At 37.3% G+C, this 26,728-nt stretch overlaps 1 protein-coding gene and 1 non-coding gene across 2 annotated transcripts in view; one reads left to right on the top strand and one right to left on the bottom strand.

Moving 5' to 3' along the window:
* The window catches only part of SPATA16 (spermatogenesis associated 16), a 197,324-nt gene that overhangs the window by 149,915 nt on the left and 20,681 nt on the right, over positions 1-26,728 (bottom strand). Inside the window, 1 exon segment of the mRNA XM_006088830.2 lies at positions 1,980-2,125. Within this exon segment, the coding sequence (XP_006088892.1) occupies positions 1,980-2,125 (146 nt within the window).
* Positions 12,772-12,878, top strand: LOC111826084. Its single transcript, XR_002829328.1, has one exon. It is a non-coding gene; the product is annotated as a U6 spliceosomal RNA (small nuclear RNA).

Here is a 26,728-nt window from a genome sequence, read left to right as displayed (position 1 = left end):
TTCATTTGGTGCATTATTAATTGTATGAATTGACTGTTTAACCTCTATTGATTTATATTTCTTACTTAATGTTCAAGTTAGAAACAGAAGCAGAAATTATTTTACAGTAGAAAAAAATTTACAAGAGTTAATTCTAGAAAATAGGGAAGATGATTTTACTATTCAGCAGTATGTATCCTCCCTTCAGTAATTTTCAAGGTCTTGAAAGAGCACTCTTAGTTTTAAAATAAAAGTTTTTAAGTCTAAATAATAAACTTATTGAAGATAATCCTTGTATCCTCAGGAATAGTAGCTTTTAATTGTTTCTTTTTTAAAATTAAATTTTATTGGGGTGACATTGGTCAATTTGGATTTTAGTGGAATGTTTAATCCATGTTCATTTCTTATTTTTATAACACTGAATATAATTTTGACCTGACCATACCAATAGGAACCCTTTTATTATTGTAAGTATTTTGAAAATTCATCAAACCATTCTGATATCCAGGAGATATTTTTTCTTAAAGTGTAGGCCATGTTAGTGGTCCTGTTTATGTGTAGTGAAAGCCATGGAGAAGGTGATATATAATTACTTTTAGTGCACTTCAATTCATTATTGCTTACATATGTCTATAGATTTTTCTGGGCTAGTCCCAATTTCAAATATTTTCCCCAAAATGCTCACAAGTCACCCAAGTAGCCCAGAAATCTCAATACTTTGACATACTAAAATACTTGCTATATTTCCAATATTGGTTATTTTAAATGGAGATGTAATATAATTCTTGGACAGGCCATATGTCTTGATACTGGGTTTGGAAACTATAGGAAACTGAATTTGCTTTCAGTGTCAAAGAGAATATGCCTTAGGTTCTGTAGTTTATTTACTCAGAAAAATATCTTTCAAGCAGGTTATCTTGTGAATTTCAAAGTGATTTTGTTGTCTGCAGGTTCTTGATGTCAATCTTAAGCCTACAAGCTTGAGGTCTCCTCAGGGCTGTGAAGAATCTTAGGTAGAACTTTCTCATCTTTGTGGATGTGGAGTTGTAAGTGACTTTTACCAAGCTGGCAGATCTCCTGCTTACAAAATAGGTCATAATATGATTGATAGTTATGTTTCCTAGTGGTTATTAACAGGGCAGGCATTTTTCTTTCATGTTGGTATTAGTTTTTCTGTTTGTATCCAAAAGAATATAGGCTGTGAGATCAGAGAATGGACAAGACAAATGTTCTAGGTAAATTGCTCTAAGTCAGGCAGGGAGGGACAGAGACATCATAATTCTAAGGAAAGAGTTATTTGAAAGGCATAACGGAATCACTTTATCTTTGATGTAGATTAAACTGATTATTACCCAGGAGAAGAAGAGCAAGGCTTTTAAGAAACAGGTCATAGAGAGGAATAATTTCATAGAAAAAAATAGGCCTGGAGATTCTAAGAAGTCACAAGATAATGTAACAATACAAAGTTCTGAAGAGTAATAAAAATATATAAGAAAACAAAATTTTAAGGACATAAGTAAAAAGTGTTTCATACCTTTGCTCAGCTCTCATGTCCTGAATAGTGTCCTTTGAGTAGCTACAGTATGTTATCACCAAAAAATAAGTGACAAACTTCCAAGTTTTTCTCAGGCTTCCCTTCCACTATTTTCCATATTTTGTACAATTTTGGAAATCCTCTCATCCTTCAGTATCACCTCCCTTAGTTACTTTATTGTCTCCCTCCTTTCTTCCTACAGAAATTGGCTACCACAGTTATTTGTCTTTGTATTTTGCCCTGCATTACGAAATAGTCATTTATGTCTATTTCTTTCATTAGGTTTGGAGATGCCCTTTGTGGTATCTGTTATTGTTTAGCTTAACGTAACTCAAGTAATGAAGAAATGTTTTTTTCTGTTTTGTCTTTAAATTTAAGTGGAATGGGAACTGATAATACAAGTTCACAGAATAGCCTCTGCTTGCATAGATAGTATTTACTTGTAGTTACTAATATTTCACTTTACCTATGCGCATGATTCAAAGCAAGGTCAGGTTTCCTCATCCGTAGGTAGCATATAACAAGCTTCGTCTCAATAAAACTTGCCACGCTTGCTATATCTTCAGCAGATGCTTCAAATGGTTTTCCCAGAACTGCTCCTTTGCTGCAAAGCTTAAAAAACACACACACTATTTTAAATATCCTAATAATATCAGGATATAATTTATCTTTTAAATAAGCAAAACACAGATATGTACACATACTTTCACCAAACTACAAGTAAAATATTAGTGTTTTGATTATAAGTTAAATAAATTGTTTCTGTTCACTATTATGTGACTATAATGGAAAATAAGTAACACATTTTACTGTAGAATGCTTCCTGTAAAATATTTGGAAGCATTCATTGGAAGCATATCATAGAAGTATGATATATTTTAAAGGAGTGTCATTTGCTAGGAATGTCTGTTTTTTAAAAAAAGCACACAATAAGCAAAGACATTAACAGAAAACCAGGTATAAATCATATTAAATACCAGGGCTTTTATGAAAACCCAGCTGAGCAATGATCTAGCACACTATCAAGTTTGATTTAATATAATAAGAGGTATCGGAAGTAAACTCCTAGGAGCCATTAACATGATCAGTGATTAATTTGAGTCTGAATCATATTCTCTAGGATGTTATTGAAAGAAGAGAAGTAAAAATTTATTAGAATTTATTGGCAGAGGCCACAGTATCTGCAAAACATGGCAAGAATGTGGAATTCTTAATAAAAATTCCAGGAAGTCACTGGTTTCTGGACACTATGAATAAACTATAGAGAAAAAAAAACACAAAAATTTTTGGAGAACCCCAAACACTAAGAAGTGTCAATAATATGACAAGGGTAGATCAGCACTTTCTACCCCCACCTCAGAATTTTCTACTGTTCCTTCGATTCAAGGATGATGGGGAAGAAAAAACTCCACCTTCTGTTTAGGGACCTGATTCAGGATATCTGCATCTTTGCTCTTTCCTATTGTGTAGTTTTGTTTCCTATTATATCACAGTATTCAAATTCTAGAATTTCTTGAATGATTTTTATCTGCTAAATAAAATCAGCATTATCTTTTTCAAGTTAAATACCCAAACCTCCTGGACTCTTGATACAAAATTTTACAGAAACAACAAAGAAACAAACAAGCCACACATTTTATATATTCTTTGCCCCTTCCTGTCTGTACTCCTCTTTAATAGGGTGGAGCAGACAAGCTTCCGTTCCCAGGCACACTTACTGTGGGATGAATGTGGGCCATTTAGGGAGGAGTTGGGGAGTAGTTTCCATGAGGGCATTCAGATCCTACAGAGCAAGAGGAAGCCAACCTTCAGATTTAATCATATTAAAGGCTTTGTCTATGACCACCAAAACCAAGTGAAGAATAAATGCCCTATCTTCTAATGTCTGCAATATTTTCTACTTCTATGAGACTCAAGGCCAGAGAAGAAATAAAAATAATCAATCTTAACACACTGAAGGGAGTACTTCATAAAACCAAACTATAAGACAGTACTGAGAGACAAAGGTAATTTTTCAATTCACATTAAAATGGGAAACAGGCAGCCTGCTGGGTAGGTTTTTATGTATATTTGTAGTAATCTTGTTTTATCAATCAAGTATTGTAAGATAGAGAACTTTCTTAATTTTATCAAAGATTACTTTATTTGTTTTTGCCAAAGTGGTACATCTCTGAAATAAGCTTTGAAATAAGGCAAATATGTAGAGAATATGTTGAATTTAAAGGTAGAATTGTAGGTAAATGTAGACAAAATACTAATATCATGATTATAAAAAACAGACCAGATATTTTCTGAATTTTAAAATTTCTATGCAGACATTTGTAAAGACTGGGAAGTTAATTCCCCAGAAGACAGAGGACTTTAATATGGTCTAAATTTGCTTGAATGTAGGAAAAATGATTTTGTTCAAGTTATAGTTGTCTAAAACTAAAATAGTATACTAAATTTTTGATGAAATACATTATGGAGGTAAGGAAATAGAAACTTTTAAACCACTTGATATGTCAGTGAGAAGACTTTGAGTTAAGAAAAATAATACTAGGTGTTAATTTTTTATTTCAAAATGAAGCCTAAAATATTTTTAAATCAAGCATGGACAAATTAAAAGCATAATATTAAAGGGGAAAGGCAGTGAAAACCCTTATGGGTGTAGTTGATAAGAAGCTAGATATTAAGTGAGATTTCAATAGTAAAGTAAAATCACATGCTCAAAATCTAATAAGAAAATACATATTTTACAAACTATATTTGATAATTTTCTGAAAACAAGGTGATAACACTTTATGAAATACTTTTTCTAAGGTTTTTCTTTTATTTTACGTAATAAATATCAAACCTATTTTCAGAAATTGTAGCACACAGGAATTTCAAGGTTTGTTAAAAACATAGATAAAAATAACATACATCCTACTAATAACAGAAATAACCAATATTAAATATTACATTGTGGGTCCCATTCTTTAAAATTCCACGCATTTTAAAAAATTAGGATCATCATTAGCAAGATTGATATTGCTAATAGGTTCTCCCTTAATTAAATATTGTGTGGTGAATGTTTGCCAACTATATTTTTTGACATAATTTTGAGTGATCTCTTTTTAAGATCTCAGAGAGAACAATAAATATTGAAAAACATGGCATCATTTGAGTTATTAAATATCAACAAATTAGGATATATTATCCATCCAACCAGTATTTCTTAAGGTTTTTATATTGTCTTTGAATTAAACTATGGAAGATTTTAAAATATGAAAAGGCAGTATTTTTTTAGTTATTTTGAAAAAGTGAGATTAAGGAATAGGAGGAAATAAAATTCTAAAGAAATTAAAAATTATATATGTGTAAATTTTAAATTAGAAGCAAAAAGTAAAGAATTAAGTGATAAAATGAAATCAGAAATGTGGAGGACAATCTTTAAAAATGAAACATATTAAAGAATTCATTACTGGAGAAATCAAGATGGCGGCATAGGTAAACACCTGAAATTGCTGCCTTGCACAACCACTTCAAAACTACAACTAAAGACAAAACAGACATCACCCAGAACCACAGGAAGGCTGGCTGAGTGGAAATTCTACAACTAGAAGGAAAGAGAAAAGCACACTGAAACTCAGGAGGTGCGGAACTAAAGTGCAGAGGTACAGAGGTGCGCACGGAAAGGGCTCGTAACGGAGGACGCCGGTGTCTTTTTCAATCGGGAGGGAGTCACAAGCTCCCGACTGCTCTGAACTCCAGTTCCAGGTGAGTCTCTGGGGACGCAGGACTCATACTGGGAGAAACTGGACTGTCTGGCAGCGGGCAGAACTCGAGGGCAGCTTTCTCAGAGGTGCTTGCAGCAATTACTGCAGGACGCTGAGACCCGGGGGCTTCTTAGGGCAGGACTGAGGACCAGCCATAGCTGTTTGCTCCACCCTGTTGATTCCCTGAGACCCCGCCCCACCCAAACTGTGAGCAGAGGTTTTTGCATATGAATGGGCTGGCCCTTTGAGATCTAAAATTACCTAACAAACTGCAGCTGGGTCAGAGAGACCCAGAACATCCAAAAGAAGGCCTAAGGCCCCACAGCAGCTTGCATTGCTTCATAGCTGGGCCTCATCTGGGCACCTCCAAACCCCAAACAAGGAAGAGGAATCTGCAGATCTCCATAGCTCCTGCTGGGTAGCCTCAGGCAGAGGCTAAATTAGCACCTCCTTAGAGATCCAAGAGCCCGTGTACCTAGTGGTCAGAGTGGGACCATCCAGATTACAACTCCTCAGATCCATAAGGGACACACTCAGGGGGCAGACTCAGTGAGCACCAAAGCCCCACTGAAGCAAGTCTTGCCCCATAAGGGTGTCTTCAGCACAGAAGTTCTCCCACTGTAGACATAGCTGATTCTCACAGACAATTGGCCTGGAGGTCAATTCCTCCCAGTGATACCAACAACAATCAAGGCTTAACTACAACAAGACTGTGTACACAGCCCACAAAGGGGGTGCACCAAGAGTGTCCACCTCGGGTAATTGGGGAGGCTGAGCCACTGGGCCCTACAGGACACCTAGCACACAAAGCCACTCTACCAACACAGGGAAGCAACCAAAATGCGGAGACAAAGAAACAGATCACAAATGACAGAAATGGAGGAAAGCAAACTACAGGATATAGAGTTCAAAACCACGGTTATAAGATTTTTCAAGAATTTTCTAGAAACCACTGATAAATTTAGTGAGAAACTCGAGGATATGAAAAAGGACCAACTAGAAATTAAGCATACACTGACTGAAATAAAGAATAATATACAGAGATCCAACAGCAGACAAGAGGATCCCAAGAATCAAGTCAAAGATTTGAAATATGAAGAAGCAAAAAACACCCAACCGGAAAAGCAAAAAGAAAAAAAAATACAAAAATATGAAGATAGTGCAAGGAGCCTCTGGGACAACTTCAAGAGTACCAACATCCGAATTATGGGGGTGCCAGAAGAAGAGAGAGAGCAAGATATTGAAAACCTATTTGAAGAAATAATGACAGAAAACTTCCCCTACCTGGTGAAAGAAATAGACTTACAAGTCCAGGAAGTGCAGAGAACCCCAAACAAAAGGAATCCTAAGAGGACCACACCAAGACACGTCATAATTAAAATGCCAAGGGCAAAAGACAAAGAGAGAATCTTAAAAGCAGCAAGAGAAAAACAGTCAGTTACCTACAAGGGAGTACTCATAGGATTGTCAGCTGATTTCTCAACAGAAACTATGCAGGCCAGAAGGGAGTGGCAAGAAATATTCAAAGTGATGAATAGCAAGAACCTACAACCAAGATTACTTTACCCAGCAAAGCTATCATTCAGAATTGAAGGTCAGATAAAGAGCTTCACAGATAAGAAAAAGCTAAAGGAGTTCATCACCACCAAACCAGTAATATATGAAATGCTGAAAGGTATTTTTTAAGAAGAGGAAGAAGAAGAAAAAAGGTAAAGATAAAAATTATGAACAACAATTACATATATATCAATAAGTGAATCTAAAAATCAAATGAATAAAAAATCTGATGAACAGAGTAAACTGGTAAATATAATAGAATCAGGGGCATAGAAAGGGAGTGGACTGACAATTCTCGGGGGGTGGGGAAGGGGTGTGGGGGTGGGGAAAGAGCCTGGACAAAAATCGTACACCTATGGATGAGGACAGTGGGGGCGGGTAAGGGCAGAGGGTGGGGTAAGAACTGGGTGGAGGGGAGTTATGGGGGGGAAAAGAGGAACAACTAATAATCTGAACAATAAAGATTTATTTAAAAAAGAATTCATTACTAATGATTTTTTATAATTTCTAAAATATTTTCATGCACATAATTACATTTAGTATCTTAGTATCTCCATGAAGCAGATAAAACAATCTGCTCCGTTTGTAGGTATTAAAACCCATGCAAAGAAAAGATTAGTGATTAGTCTCAGTTAGTAGCAGAGGCTAGAACTAATTTTTTTTTTCAGTTTTGTTTTTAAATAAATCTTTATAGTTGAAAGTATTACATATGTCCCCTTTTCCCCCATTGCCCTCTCTAACGCTCTTTTCCTCCTAAACCCTCACCATCCTACCATCTGTGTCTATGGGTTATGCACATACGCACATGAGTTCATTGGTGGATCTTGTCCCTCCACTCCACCCTCCTCTGCATTCCCTCTGAGGTTTGACAGCCTGATCGGTGTTTCCATGTCTGTGGGTCTATTTTTGTTCATCAGTTTATGTTGTTCATTAGATTCCACAAATGAGTGAGATCATGTGATATTCATCTTTGTCTGGCTTACTTCACTTAGCATAATGCTCTCTAGTTCCATCCATGCTGTTGCGAATGGTAAGAGTTCTTTTTTACAGTTGCATGGTATTCCATTGTGTAGATGTACTACAGCTTTTTAATCGATTCATCTGATGGTGGACACTTAGGCTGTTTCCAAATCTTAGCTATGGTAAATTGAGCTGCTATGAACATAGGAGTGTTTCTGAATTCTTGGGATATACTCTTAGAAGTGGAATCACTGGGTCAAATGGTAGTTCCATTTTTAATATTTTTTTAAATGGAAAGTTTCTCTTTATCCTACATAAAGCTCATCATCCTAAATTATTCTATTCCTCTGTTAGAAGTTCAGTTAGACCTTCTCAATAGTTTACTAGTGCAATGAAAATATGACTTCTGGATTCTACCTGAGTTTAATATTCTTTCTTTCTCTTTCTTTCTTTCTTTCTTTCTTTCTTTCTTTCTTTCTTTCTTTCTTTCTTTCTTTCTTTCTTTACTTCTTTCTTTCCACTAAGTAGGTTCTTTTCAAAGACCTGTGTTTGTGAAAGAGACTGATCCATGCCAAATGTTTGCTAGAGATTGGGTTGGTGGTTTCTTCTTGGTTCTCCTTGCAGGTCACCTTGGTGTTGTTAAACCTTGCATATAGAAATTTCTTTGCCAGGAGAATTGGAGGGGAACAACACTAAATCCAAACAAGCAAACTTCAACCTCCAGAGTTCGCTGCTCTTTCTTTCACCATATCTTCAACTTCATATCTCAAGCTGAGATAAATTGCTCCTGGTCAATTTCCATTTCCCAAATGTTAAAGAGATTAACATTTTATGCATAGATAGGAAAAGAGAAGTAGTAATAGTGGAGTTAGGGGATAAGATAGCACTCAGAGTCCCAGAAATAAGTCTTTGAACAAAGTCGGGGACTGATGCATTCTAGTTGCAAAAGGCCTGTGTCTCTGAATTGGGCATGAAATAGATATAAGATTATACACTAATTTTTAATCATCTGTTCTTCCTTGGGGCTTTGTTTCTTGGAAATTCCATCTGGCGTTTGGCAGGTCTCTTGCAGTAATCATATTTTTTTTTAGAAATTTCTTCATGTAGGTTAATGCACACGGTGGAATGAGAATTAGGCACAACAGCTTACCATCATACTTATCTGTAAGTTTTTCAATGGGATCTTTAACACTTCTTTTTAAATACCAAACTAAATGTTCAGACTGAAAGGGTCTTATAACTAATAGCTTTCAATTTTAATAAATATCTTTTTATATTCCCTTAACAGGATGGAAAGAAGCTCTACACTCTAGAATAACACCCATTGGTTTTAAGTTTTCTATCATCTTGTTGCATGAAAGAGGAATGAATCAGAGAGCTCATCACTTGCAACTTTCTACATGGTGCCACATAGATCTACTAAAATGTCTCCATGGGACAGACCGAGTATGTGAAGCTAAGAGATGCCGAGAATTATGTTCACACATCAGCAGACTTAAAAGTACCATCAGGGTTTCAGAAGCAAAGCTTTTCAGCCAAGTAGGCCATGGTGTGACCTCTATTAAATTTATGGGGATTGAAGAAATGAGGTTACTCCCTGGGTGACAAGCTGTTGAATGACAGTAAAAAGTAATTAATCCTACTCCTATTTGTTAAAATAGCTTGCTTCAGTCTTTTTTTTTTTTTTTTTTCAGGTAGCCTTCAAATAGAGGTGTGGCCACCGTGTGTTCATTCCACTGTATTTCACCTTGATATGACCAGGCAGTAATTTGTTTATACTCCGAAGCATGTAGATGACACCCATTAACCTTCAGGTTTTTTTTTCTGGGATACCCCTAAACTCCAGCTATCTGATGTATAAAGCAGATTAGAAATGTGGCAGGAATGAGATAAATTAATACAATAAATCTTCCTTTCTTCTTGCCCCTGCATTTCAGGTCATAAAGGTAGTGATTTTAAAATAAATATAATGTTAACAATAGGCTTATTTTGAGGTAATTATCTGTATTATAAATATATTGTCACATACAAACTTAGCTCTTGTACAATAATTATAATAGCTAGCATTTACTGAGTGCTGATGTGTGTTTGGCATTGTGCTAAGCCCTTTATATATAGTATCCTATTTGATATTATCCTTTATAGATGATATCTTCTCAAATATTATTACTTCAAATTCTCAAATGTGGAAATTTGGTTTAAGTGAGAGTACTAACTTACCAGACAGTAATTTCTAGAGCTAAGATTCAAAGCCAGATCTGCTATCTCATCCTCATCTAGATCCTGTGTTCTTTAGATAGTATGTTCCTCAGCTGGCCATTAATGTTAGTCACAATCAAATCCTAGAAGGATCCATGTGAATCCCAACAGCTATTATTAACATTAGCTTATTCATGACCACTATATTCACATTCATATACTGAGTGGTCTATAGCTATATATCTATTTCTATCACTGGACCATTATTAAGGAAATAGTAGACTAGGCAGGAAAAGAGAGAGATAGGCAACATTTATTGAGTAACCAGGTAAGGAACTTTTACATACATTAATCACTTCATTTCTATAATCACTCATTTTATACAAAGAGTTGACTAATTCAAGAAGCAGAGGAGGCTAGAACATGTAGAAATGGAGAGAAAACTAAATAGTGCATAGGAATAAGAAAACAAACAGATGGTGGGTATATTATAGGGGGTAAGATAGTATAATGCTTGTCAAGATCACAGGTGTCCTTGTCTGGGGTCCAGCAATGAAGGCCTTGGCTAGTAGCAGTGAGCAACCTGGATGATGACTCAAGCCAGAACTACCAGTTCCCTAGACTGGGGAGTTTCTGCTCAACTCCTTCATCTCCTTAGCTGAACAGCAGTAAAATTAAAATTAATATTTTGAGGGAATTTGATAATTGGGAATTTGTGGGACCCTTGGTCTTAATATATAAACTGCAGAATTCTTTATTTTTCAGTTGATATTCATGTTACTTGAATGCTTTTCATAGTCTCATTTTATTTAAGTGGAGAAAGCTGGGCTGTCAGGGAGGGTATGTTTTCTTTAGAAATGTTGGGGTCACAATACTAAAACAAGTCAGATATCAAAAAATTACATGCTTTTAACAAGCCATATTTTTTAAGAACTTAAGAATGAAAGGAAATAAAAACCCAATAATCTAAAATTTATTGCCCTCTGATACATCACTTGAGTTCCCTCCCATTCACTTGATTTATCTTTCAGTTATCATGGACATTGATAGCAGTATTAATTATTTTGGAGCAAACTCCTATGGAGCAGTACATAAGCCAGCAATTACCACAAAAACACAGCAAAACAAACTATTCCCAAACTCACTGGCATATACCAATATGCAATTATTTCTTATCCATATAGCTGCATGTTGTCTAAGGTTAGACAAGCTGGGTCATGTTCAGCTAGAGTTGGGCCCAAGATGATAGTTAACTCCAACTTTACTAGGACTTATAATAGTAGCTATCCGAGACATGTTTTTGTTATAAAAAAGGCAGTAGTAGAAAAGGGTAAGACAACTGGCCAAACACATTTAAAGCCTTGCTCATTTCAGGTCCATTAACATCCGACCATAGTGGATCCCCTCTGTTTGCTTCTTGAGGATCTAGTTCTTTCCATAGGTTTAGGAAGTTCTCATCCACTATTTGTTTGAATAGACTCTTCATTCCTTTCTCCCTCTCTTCCTCTGGTATGCCTATTATTCTGATAATGTTTTATCTAATGGAGTCAGATAGCGCTCATAGAACGCTTTCATTTTTTTAAAATGCTCAGGTCTCTTCTTCCCTCTGTGTCATTTCCACATTTCTATCTTTGATATCATGAATTCTTTCCTCCATCTGGTTGGCTCTGTTTCCTCTGCTCAGCAGTTCACTCTTAATCTCCTTAGTTGAATGTCTCATCTCCAGAATTTCTGTTTGGTTCTTATTTAAAGTTTCCATTTTCTTGGTAAAGTACTTGTTTTGTTCATTAATTTGTTCTCTGAAGGCATTAAATTGCTTGTCTGCATTTTCTTGCATCTCATTGAGTATTTTAAGAACTGAAATCTTGACTTTTCTGTCATTTACATCACATATTTCCATGTGTTCCAGTTTGTTTTCTGGAGATTTTTCATTTTCTTTCTGAGTTGCCTCATTACTGTGGTTATTCATGGTATTTGCTAGGCTCCTTCTCTGTCTAGGCATCTATGTATTATTGGCCCTTTTCTAGAAACTTTATAAGAGATCTTTCTACTATTTTCCAGTAGGTGGCACTGGATCACAATTTTAACTGTGAAATTCCAAAGCTGACTTCCACAGCTGCAGTCAATATAGCTGCCTTGCTCAGAGGTGTGGTTTGTTTTGCTCTCTTAGTAATGGTGACCTTGGACCTCCATGGGGTCCCCCCTACATGGGGGGATCAGTCACAGAGGGAAATAGTGCTTTTGCTGTAATAGTTCTCGGTTTGCAGATAATGTGCTCCTCCTCCTGACACCAAGGAGACAGGAGGCAAGTTTTGGGAATCTAAGGGGTGGCAGGGCTCTGTGGCTCTGATCCTTTGTTTGGAACACCAACTGCCTGACTATGAACAGCCACAGCAGAACCCATGCACCCTGTCCTCACCCAGGTATTTCGGCTGGCTCAGCCACAGTTTGCACTACACATTCCTGAAGGTGTGCCCACTGAGACACTCTGCTCCTCCTAGCTGAAGGAAGCACTAGCTACAGCTGATTTCCTCCCCTCTCTTGGCTGAGCTGGCCACAAGTTCCTGGCTCCAGGGCAGCATCTGTGGCCATTTGAGCTCTCCTCCCTTCTCACCTGCCCTGTTTGTTCCCATTTGCCCAACTTTAGATGCTTCAATGCGTGGAATTCTCAGGCATGCCTCTATGTTGAGCAGGGAATCCTTTGTTGAGTTATTGTGGATCAACTTGTATAAATTTTGGGGAGAGACCAAGGGGGTCTTTCATGCTCCCATTCCTCTGACATCACTCATCAGAAATAGTTCTGTGCTCGCTTTGGTAGCACATATACTAAAATTGGAACGATACAGAGAAGATTAGCATGGCCCCTGCGCAAGGATGACACACAAATTCGTGAAGCGTTCCACATTTTTTTTAAAAAAAGAAAAAGTTCTGAGATTGTTTGTGTCTACAGCACAAGTTGTTATATCAAAAAATTTCTCAGATCAAATAAGCTTGTGGACATGCTTGACTGTGGGGCTATTAAAACAATTGAACATACTAAAAGTGCATATTGCAAATACCTAAGAGGAAGATATGGCATTCAATATTTTACAAACTTATTTGAACATAGAAGCTTGTCCCTGCAACAAATTCTTTTTAAAAAGAATATCTTGAGGGCCTAGAGTTTTGTGAAATTCATGTTAGGAAATACTGTCCTAATGTAAATTCCATCTTTCTTATTTCTTAGTTCAAACAGGTCCCACATCTGTTTAATATCTCAATTTTGAGGTAAATATTTCTAAAGAGAATATGAGGAGAGAAAGAAGCAAACTTAGCACATCTGATCCCAAGGCAATATAATTATATTGTTGATATGAGCCTGTATATTCTATTTCAATTTATATGTTATCTGTGTTACTTTGAGTTGGTCAAATCCAGGCATGTCTTACTGTCTTTTAAAATTCCCTTTTTAAACATTTCAGAGATATTCAATGTGCATATTTAAAGTAAACAAGAAGTTAATGCTTGCAGATGCCAAGAAAATTCTATTTCTAGTCCAAGAAAGAATGGAGTTCTGGGGTCATTTGCTCCACACTGTTTCATCATATAAAATTCTTGTTAGTAAAAAAAATTTTTTTTAAATTAGCAATACCAGTAGATACTTCCTTTCTCAAAATGCATGTTTAAATTAACACTTTGATGTTGTGCTATGGAGAATAACACCTTTTAAAAAAGAAACACCCATGACAGTTTTAGATTGGTAGAATACTTTTTTACACCTAAAATTTTTATAGAATGTTATAAATCTGAAAAAATAATTTAAAACAGCTTTTAATAAGCAGATTTTATAGCCACTCAGGGATAATAAAAAGTTTGAAGAATATATCATATGATATAGACAAGAGGAATATATTATCAATATTGTGACTTTTTAAGAATTTGTTCTTCAAAATAGGTAAAGAAAATTGTTCACTAATGTTTCAGGCAAAATATCAGTATGTTTTTTCATAATCCCTCTCTTATCAGCACATCTTAATGTGCAAAGAAAGACTATGTGGGGTCAGATGTTCAGGTAGCAGTGATCCCCAAGCCCATCAACATGGCGGGCAGTGCGTGGTCCTAATTGTAAAAGGCAGCAAGCTCTTCAGAACCTTTTTTTTTTTTTAATATTAGTGTTGTAGCTATAGCAGCCTTTTTTTAAAATATATTTTATTGATTTTTTACAGAGAGGAAGGGAGAGAGATAGAGAGTTAGAAACATCAATGGGAGAGAAACATCGATCAGCTGCCTCCTGCACATCTCCCACCGGGGATGTGCCCGCAACCAAGGTACATGCCCTTGACTGGAATCGAACCTGGGACCCCCCAGTCTGCAGGCCGACGCTCTATCCACTGAGCCAAACCGGTTTTGGCTCTTCAGAACCTTTAAAAAGAGTTTCTGAAGAGCTGCTGAATATTTAATTCTGCACTGTTACATTTATTTCTATGGGGCTTTGGAATTTATATAACATTTCTATACATTACCTTATTTTCTCTTCACAAAGCTCAAAGAGGCAGGTCAGGCAGGTACTCACTCCCATTTTATGGGTAATAAATCTGAGACTCAAAGAGAGCTAGTGACCTGTCCAAGGTCACACAGTTCATAAATGCAGAGGATGAAAAAGAATTCTTCTGATTTTAAATCCACTGCTTTCCCATATCCTTGTACACTTTTTTTCTGAAATGTTTTGTTCAGAAGGTTTGATTCCAAGTAAATTGTTTATATTATAAATTAGACTTAAACTCTCTAATGAGTTTAGTTGAAAAATGTAGAAGGGGTGGGAGGTTTTTTTTTAAGTATTGTTTTTCTAATTTAAATATTTTAGGAGAAAAGAGGCATAAAAGTAATAATAAGAGGATCAGAATTCTGGAAAGGGACGTTAAAGCAATATTTCTGGATCTACATAGAGGAAAATAAGTTTTTATAGTACATGCTAATAATTTCTTCATAGAACAATAAAACTTTATTTAAAGCGCAATCATTGAAGTTTCAGTGTAAAAGCAGGCATGCTGTTTCCAAGAGCTGGTGCTGAGACATGACAGAAAGGAGTATTTTTGCTAGAGAACTAATCAGGATTTTAAGGGATGTGAGAACAGGTGATAACTTACTTTGATGGCTCACAGTTCAAGCGCACAAGAAGGAAAGGATCACTTTCTCTCTCACCAACTAATTCTTTCATATTATAGTCTCTTAAAGGCCCTGTAAAAATGTTTTCCATTTCTGAAAGAAAGGGTAAAATTCACCCAGACAAATAGAAAGTGTTTCTATACTGACATTGCTTAGGAAATTAACATGAAGATATCACTTCCCATCTCCTGTTTGCCTATATGCTGCTAACAATGGCAGCCCCTAGGAGAAAACATAGCAAGGAAAAAAAAATTCTACCTCGATATTTTAGCTAGTCATCTCTGAGGGGAGAAAACTCATGAGGAAATGTGGTGATTGTAACACTTCCATAGTGAGTTATACTATAATGTAACTTGAACTTGTTAATATTTCTTACAATAATAATATCATTTTTGTATTGAATATTTTTACATATGCCATGAATTGTGCTAAGCCCTTTACTTGTATTACCATGGGAGATAGGCACTAATATTACTTTCACTTTATAGAAGATAGGATTTAGGCTTAGGCAGCTTAAATAACTTCCTCAAGGTCACAAAGCTATAATAAACAGCTAAGCTTGCATTCAGACTCACACAGCTCGGAGGGCTTCTCTTAACCATTACACTTTTAAATACTCTAGTGGTTAAATACTGGCTACTACACTACTGGTACTATAATACTGGCTCCCAGACAGGAATGTCCACATTTTTCTATAGGAATGTACTCCTTATCAGTCATCGCTATTGGTTCACAAATTAGTACCTGTACACAAAAGGCAAGGAGAGACTGAAGAAAGACACAGGCCACTCTAGATTGGGAGGTGGCAGGTTTAATAACGAGGAAACTTTACCTGGATGAGGTTATTTGGATGACCACAGGATCTCTGCACCCACCTGCCAGAATCTTGAACGTTTTAAAGGCTTTAACAGGGTTCAGTCACATATTGGGTCCAGATGGTTTCAACAACACGTTAATTTCTCAGGGTTGCACCCTTGAAATAGCCCTGGCTATGAGAACAGTGGGTACAATGTACATTTCAAGGACAGGGGAGGGCGTGAGGAGCCTCTAATTGCCCGGGTCTAGCTCCCAGGTCAACTGGAGGTCATGTCTTCTTGATAACCTCCTCCGACACCACAAAGTTAAAATAACAAATGTAGAGAGAGAGGAAAAAAAAGAGTTAAAACCATCATGTTTTTAGGCTAGGGAATTCCTTGGGTAAGAACATACCAGTTGCTTAAATATATTTGAAAACGGAACCAACTAGAAACATGCATTAATTCTGACATTAGTTGCTGCCATCTCATATTTACTACGAACCATACTGAAGTGATTCTGACCATATAAATCATTTCAACATTGAAAATAATATTCAAAATGGCACAGTTGCCTGATGGCCAGAAAAGAAAGGTGATATCAAGTATCCACTTTAACTCATCAACTTCCTAATTGTCAGATTTGCATATTATCTTAGTCTCTTTTTACTGCCAAGAAGTGATATCAGAACAAGCCAGATGAATGAAAATTGCTTTTCCCTTAATTAGTATTGCAGATCTTCCTTCTGGCTCCCAGCGAGCCCTGATGCCATGTCACTTTTCATAAACACCCAATGAGTTGCTGCAGATTCTTTCCATTGTCCAACCTTTGTGACTGTCTTCCCCACCAGTCTTGGGTGAGGACGAAGAGAAGGAGATGGGTCTGTGGATAAGTAGAAGAAAATCTCCTGCCATTGTTTTCCATTCATCTTGTTACATTAATTACAAGAACTAGCAAAAGTTTTCAGTATAAATCCATTTTGTAATTCTTTTTTTTTAAATATATTTTATTGATTTTTTACAGAGAAGAAGGAAGAGGGACAGAGAGTTAGAAACATTAATGAGAGAGATCGATCAGCTGCCTCCTGCACGCAACCAAGGTACATGCCCTTGACCGGAATCGAACCTGGGACCCTTGAGTCCTCAGGCCGACGCTCTATCCACTGAGCCAAACCGGTTCGGCCCATTTTGTAATTCTTGCCTGCATGTGATATTTGAAAGTGTCTATTGTTAATGTCACCATGAAAATGTTTTAGTTTGTTAAGGAATTTCTCTAGGTGCCCAAATTTATAAAGTTACTGTCTGAAATATGATACCGTGAAAAGATTGACAGTGAGTTGATATAAATAGTTGATATAGTTCAGGTGCAATTCTCTGTATTTCTTGTGAGCTTGACACATCACAAATATCTTACATGCAATCCTCATTATGACTTGAAATCACTTCTAGGTTCAAGGAGTGCATCGTTGGCGATGTTATGGTGGTCATAAATAAGAAAAACCACGTCCACGATGAGGTCCTCGTTTAAAACGAGCCAAAACATTTTAAATTAATGAAATAAAACAATCTGCAATCCCCTTCCCCAAAATGAAACCCCAAGGCCACGGATAAAATAACTATTTTTCCTTTAAAGAGGGTTACAAAAATTGCATGTCTCATTTTTTTTTGCACTAGGCAAAAAAAAAAAAAAGCAATGATATTATTATACCTTTTCCACATGAATTTACTCTCTCTCCTCTTTATAAGCCTTTAGTCTGCCAACTTTTTATCTAATTTTAAATAAAAATATTTCATCACTTAGTACTCAGAGTTAACTAAAATAATTGGTATACACTGACCAACTAGTTAGCACATATTAAAGCTATAACTCTCAATCAAAAACACCAAAATATAAATTAAAATAACTCACATTCTTCATTAACATACTATTAGTTAATAAAGGAGATAATTTTCCACTCAGTGCACGAGGTGTAAAATCTTATCAATTTCCTGAGCAAAATTATTCCTGAATAGTCTTTTAGTGGTTCTTAATTTTTGAAAATGTGAGATTATTAGTGAGGGTATATGTAAAAGAAAACAAGCCTGTGAGGAATAAACCTATTTTGGGGTTGCCAGATTTAGAAAATAAAAGTACCTGATACCCAGTTAAATTTGAATTTTACATAAACAATAAATAATTTTTTAGTATAATTATGTCCCATGTATTACTTATACTATACTACTAGTATATCACACCATACCATGCCATTCACATCCTAAAGTATCAACAATGTTTACCATGGTTGAGTCATGGGATTATTTGCAATTTTAATTTTCTTCCTTTTGATTACCATTCAATGTGTGGGATTGTTTGTGACTTGATTTTCTAGAACAGAACACAAAGTGGAAGGGGACAGAACACAAAATCTTGCGTTTTGGCACTGCCTTAAAAGAAGAGATTCCCTAGGCCCAGACAGGACGCCTTTTACCGGAATCTACTGAAGAATCTTTCAGAAGGGAGGAGTCAGAAAAGAGGGAAAGACATTCCTCAGAGGAGCAAGTAGTTAGAGACCAAAGACTGGAGAGTCAGAAAGCAGGCAAGCAAACCACAGAGTTGAATAAAGGGCTCTCCTTTGAGGAGGACAAAGCAAAGATGGTCTTTCATGTTGAAACCCCAAAATGCTAGATGAAGCCATCTCGGTGCCCTTCACCTGTCATGTGTTTATCCTTTCAGAGACCTAGAGCTGTGGGTGTAATGGGGATGGAGAAGAAAGGAGGGACTAAGGTGCTGGAAGTGAGGTCCAGTGGAGACACAGGGGTAAACCACTGTGGAGAATTTGGTTATTTTATAGAAACAGTATCTCAGAGATCTCTTTCATTGTCAACATTATACTTGATGAACAATGGGAAGAATCAGTTTTAGGCAATTTCTGATCTTGCCTCAGCTTTGAATTTAAGTGACTAGGGCACCACTAGACAAATTCTGAATGAAATTCTTGATTTATGAACTTATAAAATGGTACTTCAGGGAGGATCATGAGCACACATCTTCCAGTCCTGCCTGCTAGTTAATGGAGGAGAGCTCAGCATAAATATGCTTGATATCCAAAAATAATCACAGGTCCTGAATTGTGGGGGAGAAGAGACATACCTATAAAAGCTTGGAATGAAATATTTTATCAGAAAATGTTCTGAGAACAGGCAGTATCCCAGTTCTCAAGTATTCTATTGTAAAACTTGAGAGGAACCAGAGAGCCACCTCTAAACTGCTATTTCGTAAAGATGTCTTACCTTTCCATTAGTCATTGTTTAATAACAGTCCTTCCTCAAAATATTACCTGGGAATTTCTAGTTGAGAGAGAGAGAGAGAGAGAGAGAGAGAGAGAGAGAGAGAGAGAAAGAGAAAGAGAAAGAGAGAATGAATCTGCAAACACAGTAGCTAACAAATGCCTGGCAGTGACCAGGAAAACAACTTTAAAATAGACTTGTATTCTGACTCAAATTAAAAATGCCATCTGACCTGTTTATATTCGATTAACTGCTTGTTCCTCATAGCCAGCCAGGCCAGAACTTCCACCACCACTCTCCTCCTTTGCCAAGTTCCTGATTATGTGTTAAGACTGGAGGGTGCAGGGAATGCTATTTGTCTCCAGCTGATACAGATTAATAATCGAGACACAGGAACCATTTGGGAGAGTAATGAGCTGCTTCCTGGTCTAAATACCAGCTCCAGGCAATGGTTGACCAAACAAATAAAAAAACCATAAAGAGGGAAATGGAGGCTTCCATTGGACCTTGAGAGAAACAAATTTGAGATTAAAAAAAGTGCATTTTAGCAAGCAGGTAGTCATTTATGGAACTCATGTCTTTAAGACAGAATAGAGACCACCACCAACAATGACAACAAACCAGAATGAGGTAAAAGACTTTGGCCCTGGTCAGATGGCTCAGTTGGTTGGAGCCTTGTCCCATACACGAAAGAGATTGCGGGTTTGATCACCAGTTGGGGCATGTGTGGGAAGTAACTGATGGCATTTTTCTTTCTCACATTGATGTTTCTCTCTCTCTCTCTGAAAAAAAAGAAGACTTTAAAGAAGTGGTGGAGTGTCCCAGCCGGTTTGACTCACTGGATAGAGTGTCAACCCATGGGCTGAAGGGTCCCAGGTTTGATTCCAGTTTAGGGATAGAACATACCTCTATATTGGTTGCAGGCTCAATCCCCAGTGGCCATGTGTGGGTGACAACCAATAGATGTGTCTCTCTCACATTGATGTTTGTCTCTCTCCCCTTTCTTTCCACTCTCTCTAAAAATCAATGGAAAAATATCATATGGTGAGGATTAACAACAACAAAAATGTGGTGGAGTAAATGAAAACACTACTAGAAAAGGAAAAAAGAAATGAACATCTGCCAAAAATGAACTGGCTGAAAAGTTAAGACCCATGTGAAAAAGTTGCCTTCTTGTCTTAGGTTAAAGTTTTGGGAATGCAGATAGGTGCAGCCACTGTGGAAAACAGCATGGACTTTCCTCAAAAAGTTAAAAATGGAACTCCCATTTGACCCAGTAATCCCACTGCTAGGAATATATCCCAAGGAAACAGAAACTTCAATCAGAAAGGATATATGCACCCCTATGTTCATAGCAGCACAATTTACCATAGCTAAGATTTGGAAACAGCCTAAGTGCCCATCAACAGATGAGTGGATTAAAAAACAGTGATACATCTACACCAGGGGTCCTCAAACTTTTTAAACAGGGGCCAGTGCACTGTCCCTCAGACCGTTGGAGGGCTGGCCTATAGTTTAAAAAAAAACTATGAACAAATTCCTATGCACACTGCACATATCTTATTTTGAAGTAAAAAAACAAAACGGGAACAAATACAATATTTGTATTTGCATGTGGCCCACGGGCCGTAGTTTGAGGACCCCTGATCTACACAATGGAATACTATGCTGCTATAAAAAAGAAGAAACTTTTACCATTTGCAACAGCATGGATGAACCTGGGAGAGCATTATGCTAAGCGAAATAAGCCAGTCAGAGAAAAGATAAATATCACATGATCTCACTCATTTGTGGAATATAATGAACAACATAAACTGATGAACTGAAATAGATCCAGAGATAAAGAAACACCGAACAGATGGTCCAACATCAGAGGGAAGGCAGGGGGCGAGGGAGGGGATGCGGGGCGGGGAGAGTAAGAGATCAATCAAAGGACTTGTATGCATGCATATTAACATAACCAATGGACAGGAACACTAGGGTGGTGGGGGCTTGTCCTGGGGCGGGGGACTGGCCGGGGAGGGTTCGATGGGGGAAAAAGGAGACATATGTAATACTTTAAACAAAAAAGAAAAAGAAAAAGCAGAAAATAAAAAAAGTTAAAAGCAACACTGCTAGTACTTATCTTTCAAGAAAGATGTCAGTATCTAGTTTCATGTAAATACCATTTATTATGCTAAGTATGTTGTTGTTATTAAGAGTTAATGAATTTTATCAAATGCATTTCTTTGGCATCTATTAAGATGAGCACATGACTTTTTCACCTTAAGCCTACAAATGTAGTGGATTAACAGAAGTAGAATATCTATAGCAGAACCTACTCTGCTAAACCTTCTCTGTCGAACCACAATGTACTCTGAGAAGCCTTCTACATAACCTTGTATAAGCTTAGATCTCTCTGTGAGGTGTCCCCATAGCACCTTGTACCAGGCCTGCCCCAACATTTGTGGGACCTGGGGCAAGAATACAAATGAAGGCCCACATTCCATATGTCTAAATATTTTATAAAGCTATAAATCAAGCCAACAAACCATCAAATATGTTCCATCCTCCTACCTTGACAAATATATCCTCAAAACCACCTGGAAAACTAGGTTCAAATTAGAATTTCTAGGATCTTCGGAGTTCTGCCCTAGAACATGACTTTGGAAAGAATTGGCCCCAGCTCCTTGTTCTCAATCTGGCCACTCTTCTTTCCTCTTCCACTTCTACCTCCATCCGGAACTGTGGGTAGCTTGTCCTACAGGTATGAAGACGGCCCAGACGATACATTCAAACCTCCCCAAGCATTGAGTTTGTGTATCCACCAATGGACATAAATACAATCTCCATTTTCTAGAAAAGTCTGCTCTGGCCCTAGAAGTGGATTTAAACTATTTGATCAAAGAATTCTGGCATCCCTGCTACCCTGAGGGAGTCTAGTGGGGGTTATGGGCTCCAGCGGGGCGTGCCCAGAATGCCCCACAGATTCCCATGGTCTCTTTGCCTGGTGAGAAGGGGAACAGATGGAGGAGGGCCAGAGAGGAGTCCTCTGCAACCTTGGGCCAGGGGCAAGTACTCTTTTATTGCCAGAGTCTAAGGGTAGTAGTGCCTCAGACCATCCAATCATAACACATGACAGTTTATCTTCTCTTCTTTATTCCTTGTTAGACTTCAGATCCCCTGAGGTCAAGGATCTTCCTTGTTTATTCTTGCATCACTGGTTCCTAGCATAGTACCTAGCATCAATTAGGTATTTATAAATATTTTTGAAATGAAAAAAATACTAGTCATTTTAAAATGAAATTATGTCATTTAAGGTATCCCTATGTGATAATTACTTCTAATTAAAAGTCAAAGTTTTATAGGCTTCAACCCTTCACTACATATAAAACTAGAAATAAATAGCATATATGCATAATTCATACATATGGAAACTTAAAAATCCTTTTGAGAGAAGGAAATATGACAACATATTTAAAATATCTATATTTTTAATAGTTTACAATATTTTAATATTAAATCTACATGTATGTAATATTCCTAAAACATTTTATGTAAGAAAAAATCTGGAAACATTTAAATCAGTACTAATTGGGAAAAGGTTATGATATATCAAATTGATGGTGTACTATTAAGCCCATGAAATTATAGTAATAAAGATGAATGATAATATGAAAACCATGCACAATATAATTTTAATTGAAAAAGTATAATACAAAATGCATACCATATACTTTACAATAACTTAAAGTTATTTTTATATATGAAAAAGATGGGGAAAAACAGAAAAATGGTAACACATGCAGAAGGTTGGTAGAATCGTGGTCCAAATTTTTCCTTTAAAAATAGTTTAATTATATGATAACAAAGCTTCTGTCTAAAAATAAAAAATAATTTAATAATACTAAATAAAACCACTTAATAGTGAGTAGATTTTTAGTGCCAAAGTATATTTTTTAAAAGTTAATGCCTGCCTTTAATTAGTTTGTGTTTACTCATGCTCTATTCTTTCATCTAGCTTTATTTAGAAAAGTAGATAAAGTGAATTGTATTTATATGATTATATATAACTATATATATAAAATGTATTCTCATATCTTTTTTTGATGTTTTGAATTTAGACATAGTATATTGAACTTTAAACTTTTCCTTATGAGAATTAAGAACTTCTGGCCTGGAGAAAATATTCATAAATATTTTAGATACAAGATGCTATCCTGTAGAAGAGACGTCATTCATTCATTCATTCATTCATAAGTGTTTCTTAAGAGCCTGCTGTGTTTTAGGAGCCTGTGCTGGGTGCTGGAGAAGCAGTACAAATGGTGCTAGACAGGTGAGAGCTCACCCCAGAAGCTACTGTGACATCCTGATGGGAGAGAGTATAACAAGAGGATGGAATATTCAGGAAGGCAGACTTCAGTGAATTCAGAGATATTTAAGGATGGACAGACCACCTGTAATGAAGTGAATTCCTTTTCAGGCTGCACAACCCACTGGAGGTGATGGTATTTTAAAAAGAGATTCACCAGAGAATTTATATGCATATATGAATAGCCCATGGACACAGACAATAGTGTGGTGAAGGCCTGGGGGGGGGCCTGTGTGGGGTTTAGGGGGTCAATGGGAAAAAAAGGGTCATCTGTAATACTTTCAACAATAAAGATAATTTTTAAAATAGATTTTAAAATAGATGTGTAATTGGACCAGATAACTTTTGAACTTTGAGATTCCCTCTATCTCATGCCCAAATCAGAGACAAGTTTTCCAGAGTAAATATGAGACTCAAACCAGAATTAGTTTGGACATAAGTGAAGAGCTTACTTTCGGAGCAACAATTCACTTCAGGTTGTGACTAGAAGTTAGTGGAAACACACAACTTGTGTGACACCGTCTCTCCCTCCCCCCGAGGCAGGAGGCCACACCGGATGGTCCCTGCGAGTATATCTTGGCTTAGCTATTGATATGCTACCTGTGGATAGCTGAGGAAATCAGTACCTAAAAGAAGCTTTGGGACAAAACTGGGAGGCAGAGGAAGCCATGGAGTTAACAGCTGAGATGGAGAGTATGACCCTCTGTGTCAAGGAGAGTCACCAGTGAAGACAAGGAGAAAAACCCATTCGTTTCTGCAGGAAGCGAGCCAGCAGAAGTACTGGACAGGGGAATCTCTGTGGCTTGAGGGGGGCTGAGGAAATGGTGGTGGCCCTGGCCAGTGTTGCTAAAGGGTTGGAGCATTGGTCTGTCCACCCAAGGGTCTCAGGTTCAATTCTCCATCAAGCTGGGTTGCAGTTTTATCCTCAGCTTGCTTGGGTGTGTATGGGAGGCAGCCAGTCGAGGTGTCTCTTTCATCGATGTTTCTCTCATTCTCTCTCTCTCTCTCTGTCTCTCTCTCTGTCTCTCTCTCTCTCTCTCTCTCTCCCTCCCTCCCTCCCTCCCTCCCTTCCACACTTTCTAAAAATCAATGGAAAACCATATCCTCGGGTGAGGACTAACAAACAAAACAAAACAAAACAAAACAAAACAAAACAGAAATGGTTGTGGCCCTTTGTATTGGGAATGTGAAAAGCAAGGATGAGGAGCTGTGGTGGTCAGGGGGATATTACAGTAAGCCTTGTTGAAATGGAGAGTGAGAAAGGCACTAAAGGGAAAATGATGAGCAAGAGGAAAGAGATTGGGCAGCAGGCAGGCAGGAGGACGCGGGGAAGTGCCAATAAATTGCAGAAGTGTGGCTCCTCCTGGAGCCAGCAGCGCAGCCCTCTCTGCAGAGCAGGGCCGAAGGCTTGGCTGGGATTGCGAGACCTGCGCGGAGATTTCTGACCCAAGCAGGTCATAAATTGTGGATCACAATTCTTGTTTCTCAACTGTGCTATGCACTAGAAAACCTGCTGTTAACAAGTGCTAAAGAACTCCTGCAAAGAAAATTCCAGAACAAAAATAAAACGGAAAGGATGAAATCCAGATTTAAAAAAACAACCATCACCTTACATGTAGGAGTCAAGGTTGGTTTCACAGATATCGTATCATGCCACCTTGAGATCAGAGACAGAGCAACACATTTTCATTCAGGAAACTGAGGCTTAGAGCTCACGGGGATTGGATGGGGAGGAGCCAAGATTTAAAACTCAGGGTCTCTGATAGCAATTCCTAAATGCCTTCCACTGAGTTGCTGCAGCATTTACCCATCAAGGAAAGCTGCTGTAGTTTGTCATGCTCCTTGGCAATCTGTAAGTGCTTCTTTTGTTAATATATTTAAATTGAAAATTTAACATAGGAGCAATAATTTATTACAGCACAAGGTTATGGCAAAAGTAGGGATAGTGCTTTCCCACAATTTTTTTCCAGAACTGTAAATGGGATAACAAATTGAGTGGGAAGATTGTAATTCATAGAGTATAAATACAATCTAGTTGGCTTGTGAGCAACTCTCTTTTATGAATAATGTCTGCCACCTTTCCCGCGCTCTGACATCATAATGTTGGTCTTAGGAGGATGGGAGGATACTGACAACTCACCTTATGTATTACCACTTATGGGGAAAGAGTTGCTCAAACAATATGTCTTGTTGATATGCACCTACCACCATCACTTCTGCATATAGAAGATAGAATATATTTCTTTTTACTTCTTCTTTCTTCTGTCTTAGCTCATTTTTTATCATTAGATACTTTAATATTTTCCTTGTAGCTTTATTTACCCTTAAAACTAAGAACATATGTAATCAGTAGCTTTAACTTAGGAGAATGTAAGAAAAAGGGTGAGTAAATCCATTAGTAAATTCAGAAATGTTGATACTTTTAATGTAATCACTTGTTGATATAATCATTTCTTTCTTTAACTTGTTGCAACCATTACTTGCGTTCAGAATGGGTTTAATTTAACGTGTGGAAGTGAATCTGGTTGTCTCCCACGTCTTAGTGAAGGCCCCCTCTCAGTCACTGTTTTCACAGAAAGTCATTTCACATCAAGGGAATATGAGCACCTGGTTCTTCTTCATAATTACCTGTTGTATCAGGGCCCTAATTAGAAAATTTGCTAATATTTGTTTCCTCATTATGAACTGAGGTCAAGTTGTCATTTTGCATCAGTAATTTATTTAATTAGCCAAAAAGTCAACATGTTTTCATATAGAATTCTATGATCTATACTAATAAAAGCCTATGTGGTCATCACACCCTTATGCTGTGATGCCCTCATGCTGTAACAATCCACCACCAGGAGGCTGCATGCGCAGCAGGCGCACGCAGGGTGGGCAGGGACTTGATGTTGTGTGCACAGCGCAGAGGCGGGACCCCCGGCTCTGGCCTACCTCTTCGGGGCAATCCATCGAGGAGCCCTGGATGGGTGGGCGGGGCCTACCTCTTTGGGGAGATGGATCATGGGTCTCCCACACTGTGAGAGGGCACAGGCCAGGCTGGGGAACACCCTCCCTGAGTGCATGAATTTCATGCACCGGGCCTCTAGTAAGACAATAACTAGCAATAGAGTAAGCACTAGAGAAATATTTAAATGCAGTGTATAAATAAATGGAGGCTCCGTTGAACAAGTAAAGAAATGGGAAAAAATGGTATTTAAAA

The sequence above is a fragment of the Myotis lucifugus genome, unplaced genomic scaffold, assembly GCF_000147115.1.
Source record: "Myotis lucifugus unplaced genomic scaffold, Myoluc2.0 scaffold_53, whole genome shotgun sequence".
Lineage (NCBI taxonomy): Eukaryota > Metazoa > Chordata > Mammalia > Chiroptera > Vespertilionidae > Myotis > Myotis lucifugus.
This window is presented reverse-complemented; position numbering and strand designations above follow the sequence as displayed.